General features: G+C 44.4%; 1 protein-coding gene across 2 annotated transcripts in view; it reads left to right on the top strand.

The window, feature by feature from the left end:
* Nucleotides 1-8,919, top strand: part of LOC125031887 (tubulin alpha-3 chain-like) — a 21,075-nt gene extending 12,156 nt beyond the window's left edge. Inside the window, exons 4-9 of one of the 2 annotated variants that reach the window (XM_047622881.1) lie at nt 2,288-2,416; nt 4,102-4,301; nt 5,099-5,273; nt 6,048-6,200; nt 7,708-7,871; nt 8,732-8,919. In XM_047622881.1, coding sequence (XP_047478837.1) covers nt 2,288-2,416; nt 4,102-4,301; nt 5,099-5,273; nt 6,048-6,200; nt 7,708-7,871; nt 8,732-8,864 — 954 coding nt within the window. In that variant the 3' untranslated portion in view covers nt 8,865-8,919. Of the gene's footprint in view, nt 1-2,287; nt 2,417-4,101; nt 4,302-5,098; nt 5,274-6,047; nt 6,201-7,542; nt 7,612-7,707; nt 7,872-8,731 lie in introns of those variants that run through there. The other variant, XM_047622882.1, reaches the window with a different exon arrangement.
* Nucleotides 8,920-10,000: the final 1,081 nt, after the last annotated feature.

Below are 10,000 nucleotides of genomic sequence, written 5' to 3'. Positions count from 1 at the left end.
GGAGGTGGGGAAGGAGGGGGGTGGGGGTGGGGAAGGAGGGGGATGGGGGTGGGGAAGGAGGAGGGTGGGGGGTGGGGAAGGAGGGGGGTGGGGGTGGGGAAGGGAGGGGGGTGGGGGTGGGGAAGGAGGGGGGTGGGGGTGGGGAAGGAGGGGGTGGGGGTGGGAAGGAGGGGGGTGGGGGTGGGGAAGGAGGGGGGTGGGGGTGGGGAAGGAGGGGGTGGGGCTGGTGAAAGGAAGGGGGTGGGGGTGGTGAAGAAGGGGGTTGGGGGTTGGGAAGGAGGGTGGTGGGGGTGTCGAAGGAGGAGGGTGGGGGTGGGGAAGGAGGGGGGTGGGGGTTGGGAAGAAGGGGGATGGGGGTGGTGAAGGAGGAGGGTGGGGGTGGGGAAGGAGGGGGGTGGGGGTGGGGAAGGAGGGTGGTGGGGGTGGGGAAGGAGGGGGTGGGGGTGGGGAAGGAGGGTGGTGGGGGTGGGGAAGGAGGGGGTGGGGGTGGGGAAGGAGGGGGTGGGGGTGGGGAAGGAGGGGGGTGGGGCCGGGGAAGGAGGGGGGTGGGGGTGGGGAAGGAGGGGGATGGGGATGGTGAAGGAGGGGCATGGATAGGGTGTTCCGGAGATGGTGAGATGATGGTGGGGTTGTGAGTATTTATGTTGTTTTTTTTATGGTGAGGTTATAGGCACTACGATTTAATAATATTTATTTATCTATTTATTTATTTATATATTTTTTTTTTACCGAAGAGGAGGAGTGGGGGGGGGGGGGGTTGATAGCCGTAAATTAATGATTGGCGGTTGTAAGGTCACTAGACATGTATGGTGAGTTTTGAGTGGTTGTCTTAATGTCGTTTTCATGTGTTCATCATTAGTGGTAGTTATGTTGTATCAGTAATGGTTGATATTGTATTCCTAGTGTATTCCTAATGACAATGCTATTCTTGTTGCAATGCATGATAGCACTATTCGATAAAACAGCCTCATGGTAATCATTATGATAGCTTTTGCAATGATCATTAAGAAAGAAAATAATATTGATAATAACATACCTTTTTTCCTCATTAAGTTTTTCTCATTATTCCTGTCCTCATCAGAGATTCCTTATATTTCCTGTCCTCCTTAAGGCTTCCTCATTTTCCTCTTTTCCTCAGGGCTTCCTCATTTCCTCTCTTTTTCAGGGTTTCCTCATTTTCATCCCTACTTAAAACCTCATTTTCCATTCCTCCTCAAGGCTTCCTCATATTTCCTCTCCTACTCATTGCTTTATAACTTTTCCTTCCCTTCTTAAAACTTCCTATTTTTTCCTTTCCCCCTCAAGTCTTCCTCATATGCCTCTCCTCCTTAGAGATTCCTCATTTTCTACTCCTCCTGATGGTTTCCTCATATTTCGTCTATCCCTCAGAACTTCCTAAGTTTTCCTCTCCTCTCGGCTTCCTCAGTTTCCCTTTCTCATTCTTTTTCTTCTCCTTATAGCTTCCTCATTTTCCTCTCCTCCTAAAGATTTCCTAATTTTTGCTCTCCTCAGAACTTCTTTCCCCTCTTCCTTGAAGTTTCCTCCTTCTTCCTCCCCTTCTCATTGCTTCCTCCTTTCCCTCTCCTCCACAGGACCCCCTCATCTTTCCCTTCCCTCTTATGCTTTCCTCCTCTTTCATCTCTCCTCCTCGGGGCTTCCTCCTTTTCCCTCTCCTCCTCATTGCTTCCTCATCCCTCTCCTCCCTCTTCAGCTTTCCTTATCTTTCCTCTCCTCCTCAGAGCTTCCTCATGTTTTCTCTCTTCATTGCTTCCTCCTCCTCCCCCTCTTCAGCTCTCCTCATCTCTCCTCCTCCTCCTCCTCCTCCTCCTCCCCCTCTTCAGCTCTCCTCATCTCTCCTCTCCTCCTCAGGGCTTCCTCATTTTTTCTTTCTTCATTGCTCCCTCCTCCTCCTCCTCCTCCTCCTCCTCCTCCCCCCTCTTCAGCTCTCCTCATCTCTCCTCTCCTCCTCCTCCTCCTCCCCCCCTCTTCAGCTCTCTTCATCTCTCCTCATCTCTCCTCAGGGCTTCCTCATTTTTTCTCTCCTCATTGCTTCCTCCTCCTCCTCCTCCTCCTCCTCTTCAGCTCTCCTCATCTCTCCTCTCCTCCTCCTCCCCCCCCCCTTTCAGCTCTCCTCATCTCTCCTCTCCTCCTCCTCCTCCCCCCTCTTCAGCTCTCCTCATCTCTCCTCTCCTCCTCCTCCCCCCCCCCCTTACAGCTCTCCTCATCTCTCCTCTCCTCCTCCTCCTCCCCCCTCTTCAGCTCTCCTCATCTCTCCTCTCCTCCTCAGGGCTTCCTCATCTTCCACTCGTTCGGCGGCGGCACTGGCTCCGGCTTCACGTCCCTCATGATGGAGAGGCTCTCGCTCGACTACGGCAAGAAGAGCAAGTTGGAGTTTGCAATTTATCCCGCACCGCAGGTATGTTGCAGGTGGATGTTGCAGGTGGATGTTGTAGGTGGATGTGTGTGGATGGAGGTGTTGTGTGTGTGTGTGTGTGGGTATGTGGATGGGCGTGTATGTTGTAGGTGGATGTGTGTGGATGGAGGTGTTGGGTGTGTGTGTGGGTATGTGGATGGTCGTGTATGTTGTAGGTGGATGTGTGTGGATGGAGGTGTTGGGTGTGTGTGTGTGGGTATGTGGATGGGCGTGTATGTTGTAGGTGGATGTGTGTGGATGGAGGTGTTGGGTGTGTGTGTGTGTGGGTATGTGGATGGGCGTGTATGTTGTAGGTGGATGTGTGTGGATGGAGGTGTTGGGTGTGTGTGTGGGTATGTGGATGGTCGTGTATGTTGTAGGTGGATGTGTGTGGATGGAGGTGTGTATGTGTGTGGATAATCGTATATGTTGGGGTGTGTATGTATGTGGATAGAGGTGTTGGGGTGTGTATATGGGTGTATGTGGATGTATGTTGTTAGTGCATGTGGGTGGATGGAGGTGTTGGTGTGTGTGTGTAGAAGGTATTATCGTGAAGGGGAAAATGTGTGCTTGTTGGGCGGATGTATTTGTTTACATGATTGGATGCATACATTAACTAATGAAAATATTTGTTTTTCATGAATACTCATTATTCGGTACAGATAGATAATGATGATTTGTAAACTAATATCAGTGATACATCATTAGCATATTTTTGAATTCATATTTTTTCCCTAAGGGGTGATGGCAATTCAGATCCGAATTTTAAAAAAATAATGTTTTTTTATTTTGATTTTGCAAAACGGAAATTAATGTTTGTATAATTCTTTCCAAAAGGTGTGAATTCTATAAACCATTTGACTATTCTAAAGCAGAAAGCATGAATATTAGTGCCATACTTCTCGATAAATACATTAACCATTTTATCTCTTTCTTTAATCACGAATATATTTCCTATCCCCCTCCCCCCCCAAGACAAAAAAAAAAAAAAAAAAAAAAATTCTCCCTATATCAAGCGTAAATATTACGAGGTTACTTCATCCCATCATGACACACGCCAATCGCATTATTTACATTATAAAGCTATATGATTACTCCTTCCCATTCAGACCTTATCTTCTCCCCAACAGTCATTTAGACCTTCCCCATCTACATCATTATCAAAACACCTCCTCCCCCCCCCCCCATAAAATCATCCACACATTTCCATCCACTTTCTATCCCTTAGAAAAGTCATCCACATTTTTTTCTCTCCCAACGACGTCATCCACACCTTTTCTCCCTCAAAAAGTCATCCACACATTCCCATCCACTTTCTAGCCCCCAGCAAAGTCATCCACATCTTTTATGTCCCAGCAAATTCGTCCACACCTTTTCTCACTCATCAAAACACCTTCTTTCCCCCATCCAAGGTCGCCATACCTATTTAGAACACATCTTCTTCTCCCCCCAAAAAGGTCATCTACACCTTCCCATCCAAGGTCACTCTCAACCCCCTTCACTCCCGCATCCAAGGTCACTCTCAAGCCCCCTTCTCTCCCCCATCCAAGGTCACTCTCAAGCCCCCTTCTCTCCCCCATTCAAGGTCACTCTCAAGCCCCTTCTCTCCCGCATCCAAGGTCACTCTCAACCCCCTTCTCTCCCGCATCCAAGGTCACTCTCAAGCCCCCTTCTCTCCCCCATTCAAGGTGGCCACAGCGGTCGTCGAGCCCTACAACTCCATCCTGACGACGCACACGACCCTCGAGCACTCCGACTGCGCCTTCATGGTCGACAACGAGGCCATCTACGACATCTGCAGGAGGAACTTGGACATCGAGAGGCCAACTTACACTAATCTCAACCGTCTGATTGGCCAGATCGTGTCGTCCATCACAGCTTCGCTCAGGTGTGGATTGGGGGAGGGAGGGAGGGAAGGAGGGAAGGAGGGAGGGTGGGAAAGAGGGAAGGAGGGAGGATGGAGGGAGGGTGGAGCGATGAAAGGTGGGTGGAGGGTGGGAGGGAAGGAGGGAGGGTGGAGGGAGGGAGGGGAGGGTGGAGAGAAGGAGGGAGGGAAGGGTGGGTGGAGGGAGGGAGGGAAGGAGGGTGGAAGGAAGGAGGATGGGAGGGTGGGTGGAGCGAGGAAGGATGAGTAGAGGGTAGGTGGATGGATGGAGGAAGGGTGGAGGGAACAAGGGGAGGGAGGGAGGGAGAGTGGTTGGAGGGAGGAGGGAGAGAGGGTGGGTGGAGGGAGGAAGGGAGGAAGGGAAGGTGGGATGGATGGGTTGACTATTTGCCATTGACAAAGAGATAAGTAGGTGGATCAACAGATAAATAGATAGAGATGTGGATACACAGAAAGATAGAAATAGATAGATAGGTAGATAGATAGATTAGGTGATTGAGAGATGGATAGATTAGAAGATAAATTTATTAATAGATAGATAAAAAGATAGACAGATAGGGAGAAAGATAGACTGGCTGATAGAAATAGATATATAGATAGATAGATGGAGAGAAATACTTAAAGAAAGAGACAAAGACGGAGATAGACCGCAAGAGAGACATAGAAAACGAAAACAAGAACGAGAGAGAGAAATAAACAACACACAAAAACCGATAAGAAAAAGATATATATATATAAATCAAACAAACAAACCAATTTATTCATATCCACAAACGCCTCCCTCTTCCCCCTTCGGACAGATTTGACGGTGCCCTCAACGTAGACCTGACGGAGTTCCAGACCAACCTGGTGCCTTACCCGAGGATCCACTTCCCTCTGGTCACCTACGCCCCTGTGGTCTCCGCGGCCAAGGCCAACCACGAACAGCTGTCGGTCGCCGAAATCACTAGCGCCTGCTTCGAGCCGGCCAACCAGGTGAGGGTCTCCGCTCGTGGGGGGAAAGCTGGGGTTGATCTGAGGACGTGGTTTGTCTGTCACGATGGAGGAAGGAAGGAGCTGAGGACGGGGTTTGTCTGTCACGATGGAGGAAGGAAGGAGCTGAGGACGGGGTTTGTCTGTCACGATGGAGGAAGGAAGGAGCTGAGGACGGGGTTTGTCTGTCACGATGGAGGAGCAGGAAGGAAGGAGGGAAATGTAGAGCGACTCTCGTGTTGTTTTGTTGTTGGTCTGTTCATGTTACAGGCACAGAGGTCTGTCTGTCTATGTCCATATCTATCTATCATATGAATACATGTGTATCTGTAAATATTGTATATATGTATAGGTAATATTTGTATTTCTACTTTTATGACAATTTATATGTCAATGATGATGACAATAATAATAAAAAAAAAATGGTAATAATGATAATAATGATAATAATAATAATGCTAATAATAATGATAATAATAGAATTATTATTATTATTATTATTATTATTACTATTATTAATGACAATGATAATAATAACAATAATAATAATAATAATGACAATGGCAATAATCATAATAAAAATAATAACGATAATAGTAATAATGATGATAATAATATTAATAATAATAATAATAATAATAATAATAATAATAATAATAATAACAATAATAATAACAACAACAATAATAATATTAGTAATAATAATAATAATAATAATAATATTAATAATAATAATAATAATAATGACAATAATAATAGTAACCCCCCCCCCCCCAGATGGTGAAGTGCGACCCCCGCCACGGCAAGTACATGGCCTGCTGCCTCCTGTACCGCGGCGACGTGGTGCCCAAGGACGTGAACTGCGCCATCGCCACCATCAAGACCAAACGCACCATCCAGTTCGTCGACTGGTGCCCCACCGGCTTCAAGGTACTGGGTGCGGCTGGTGCCTGTTGTGGGCTGTGTTTGGGTGTTTGGGTGTGTGTTTGTGTGTGTGTGTTTGTGTATGTGTGTCTGTATACACACACACACAAACACACACACACACACACACACACACACACACACACACACTTACATATATGTGTATGTGCATGTATATGAATTTCTATGAATCTGTCTATCTCTGTCTATTTATCTATCTATCCATATACATATACAGATATAGGTAGAAGGCGTTTGTGGATATATATATATATTTGTTTTGTTTGTTTGTTTGATTTATATATATATATATATATATATATATTTATAGATAGATATGAATAAATAAATGTATTGACGAACAGGCTAAACACATGATTTTCCAGTATTCAGCTCCAAGCAATAAACATTAATTAATCGATTCCCAAGTCGATTACTAAAAATCCATCAGCCTCTATGCCCTTTAATATTAATAATCGGTCTGACCGAACACTAGAAACGCGTGCAATTTAAGCAGCAGAATTAATTAGCAATATTCAATACTCCTGAATTACCTGTGAGTCTGACCTGCATGACATTTTTCTTTTCAACAACCTCCCTCATCTTTATTTGAAGTGGGTAAGCATCATCTAACTAACCTTCTAGCTGCATGCAGAAGTTGCAGTTGCAGTGTGCGTTTTGATGATGTCTCAGTTCCCCTTCTACATATAATAATCTGTCATTCCCTTCTCTGGCATAGATACCCACTACTCATGCAGTAAGAATGCTCCTTTGTTGTAAGGATGCCCGTTATGCTCCCGCTGCCATTGCACCTTAAAGGAAAATGACTAAGAGGGTATAGGAACGTCTAGAGGCTGGCATACGTCTGTCAAAAAATCGTTTTAAATTCAGTCTTTTCACATGCAATCACACTGAATTCCTCTTCGGTCTTCCGACCTCGAATAACCCCAACCTTGCTATGAGATTGGTATTAACTACTCGTACCAACCTTTTACTGTGGTACTTGAAAAAAAAAAAAAACACCAAAAAAACACGACAGTTTAATCTCCCTCTTTCCTGACATTAAACCCTGCTACATTGTCGGTTTCTTAAACTTCGGTCATGCAATTACTTTTCATACTACAAATAATCTCATCCTCCCTGTTCTTGCTGTAGGTCGGTGTCAACTACAAGACAGGTCGCATGGTACCTGGAAGGAACACGACTTTTAACCAGCCAATTATTGAACACGACTTTTAACCAGCCAATTATTCACTTTAAATCCATCTAAACTACTTTTCAAACTAAGCTAACCCAACACTTTCCCTTCCTTAAATAACTCCCCACTTTCTTCCTTTTCCTCCTACAGGTCGGTATCAACTACCAGCCTCCTACCGTGGTACCTAGAGGAAACCTCCATTGAGACCCCTGAGCCACGAATTCACAATAAACCCTTTTAGATCATCCTACACCAAGCTAAACCAACACCTTCCAACCTGAAACGACTCCTCACTTTCTTCCTTTCCTCCTGCAGGTCGGTATCAACTACCAGCCTCCTACCGTGGTCCCTGGAGGCGACCTGGCGAAGGTATCCCGCGCAGTGTGCATGCTGTCCAACACCACCGCCATCGGGGAGGCCTGGGCGCGTCTCGACCACAAGTTCGACCTCATGTACGCCAAGAGGGCCTTCGTGCACTGGTCAGTACGAGGGGCTATTATTCTTTAGATTTCTAACTACAATAATAACAACAGCAGCACCAAAGAAATGGTCAGTACGGCTGTTTAATCATTAAAAAAAAATATATATAATAATAACAATAATGGCAACAACACACACAAAAAAAGGTCAGAACAGCTGTTTATTATGTTTTTAAATTCAAAACAATAACAACAACAACAAAAAATGGTCAGTACGGGTATTTATCTTTTTTTTTATTTATTTGTCAGTTTATTTGTTTGTCTGTGTGGTTATTAATTAACTTATTTGTTTAATGATTTATTTACTTATTTACTTATTTATACATGCTATTCATTCAATTTACAGTATTTATTGTTTTTTTTTTTTACTCATGAATATTTTGTTCATTTATTAATTTATCCGTCTATTTATTCACTAATTTGTCTTCTTTTATTGGCTTTCATTGTTTTTGTTTTTTTTATATATATTCATCTGTTTGCAAGTATAGATTATTCAGTGTATATATAAATATATATATATGTATATATATATTATCATTTTGATTATCGCTATCTTTATTATTGTTGTTGTTATTAATATAACGAAATTACTGACCGTGACTTGATTCAGCTGTGATCAAAGTATGAGAAAATGTCGGATTCTCGGATTATTCCATCTCAAAAAAGACAAAGATAAAGAAAAGAATAAGAGAAAGAAAAAGAAAAAGAACAAGAACAAGAAAAAAAAGAGAAAAGAAAATGAAGAAGAAAAAAAAAAGGTGATTAGTAACAACCCCTCTGACCCCGCCCCCTGTTGACCCCGCCCCCCGTTGACCCCGCCCCCTGCTGGCCCCGCCCCTAAAGCCTTCCCTCCCCCGCAGGTACGTGGGCGAGGGCATGGAGGAAGGCGAGTTCTCCGAGGCCCGCGAGGACTTGGCTGCCCTCGAGAAGGACTACGAGGAGGTCGGCCTCGATTCCGCCGAGGAGGCCGAGGAGGAGCCCGAGGAGTTCTAGGAGGACCTTCGTTAAGGACTGGAGGAAGGAGGAAGGAGGAAGGAGGGAGGAGGAAGGAGGAAGGAGGAAGGAGGGAGGAGGAAGGAGGAAGGAGGAGGAGAAGGAGAATAAATGTTGAAATTTCGATTCTTATTTTTTCTTTAAATCCTTTTTTTCTCTTGCTTTTGTTTTATTTATTTATTTTTTTTAATATGTTTTAGATGTATTCCTATTCAGGTGGATATGCTTTTTTTGTTTTTTTTTATTTTTTGTTAGCTTATTTTATCTAGATGTATTCTGTGATTAAACAAAAACAAAAACAAAAAATATGAGTATCCTCTGAAATTCTCTAGTTTTGATATGTTTTAATGTATTCTCTAAAATGCTCTTTTATTTTTGTTTTGTTTTGATAACTTTTAAACAACTCGACAAATGAACAGTCTACCAAGTGAACGAGTGTTCTTCGTATGATTATTAATGTATAACACTGAGTTAACAAACGTTTACTCGCAAAGGAGAGCGTAGGGACGTGCACAGAACAGCCTGTGATCTCGTTATCTATTTGTCTATAAATCTCGCACACAAGATTGCTGTGGCTCAGTGACAAATGTTCGTCGCATACAATTAAAAGCAGGTTTGCGGTGAGGTCAGCGGGGCGGAGTCACTGTCTCTTTTTTTGTCTTCCTCTTCTGATTATTTTTCCCCCTTTTTTCCAAGACGTCGGCGGCCGCAGAAAAGTGATGCAACTTGCTTTGTCTTAGTCGATGGAGGGACCGATAGGGTGTCCTCTACAGGCATTTTTTCCCTTTTTTATCGTTCGAAAACACATTTGATCCCCGCCTTTGCACCGGAATCTGTACAGTAGACTTCAAGGACTCGTGTAAGCATCAGGTTTGCGAAATCGACACAGGCGTCTTGAAAATACAAAGTGGATACATTACCCAAGACAGTTTTAGACGCCCTGATGGCAAAAGTTTCATTAGGTGCAACACGTACAAGAATCTGGCTGTTCATTCTCAAGTCCAAGTTGGGTTTCTCTGACTCCAACAAGTAACGGCGTCTATCCATCATTTCTGACAGGTCTCCGAGGGTGTTCTTGAGATTCTGAAGCGGCAAAGAGCAGCAAATATTCAATCACCCGAGCATAAATCAGACCA

The sequence above is a fragment of the Penaeus chinensis genome, chromosome 13 (assembly GCF_019202785.1).
Source record: "Penaeus chinensis breed Huanghai No. 1 chromosome 13, ASM1920278v2, whole genome shotgun sequence".
Lineage (NCBI taxonomy): Eukaryota > Metazoa > Arthropoda > Malacostraca > Decapoda > Penaeidae > Penaeus > Penaeus chinensis.
This window is presented reverse-complemented; position numbering and strand designations above follow the sequence as displayed.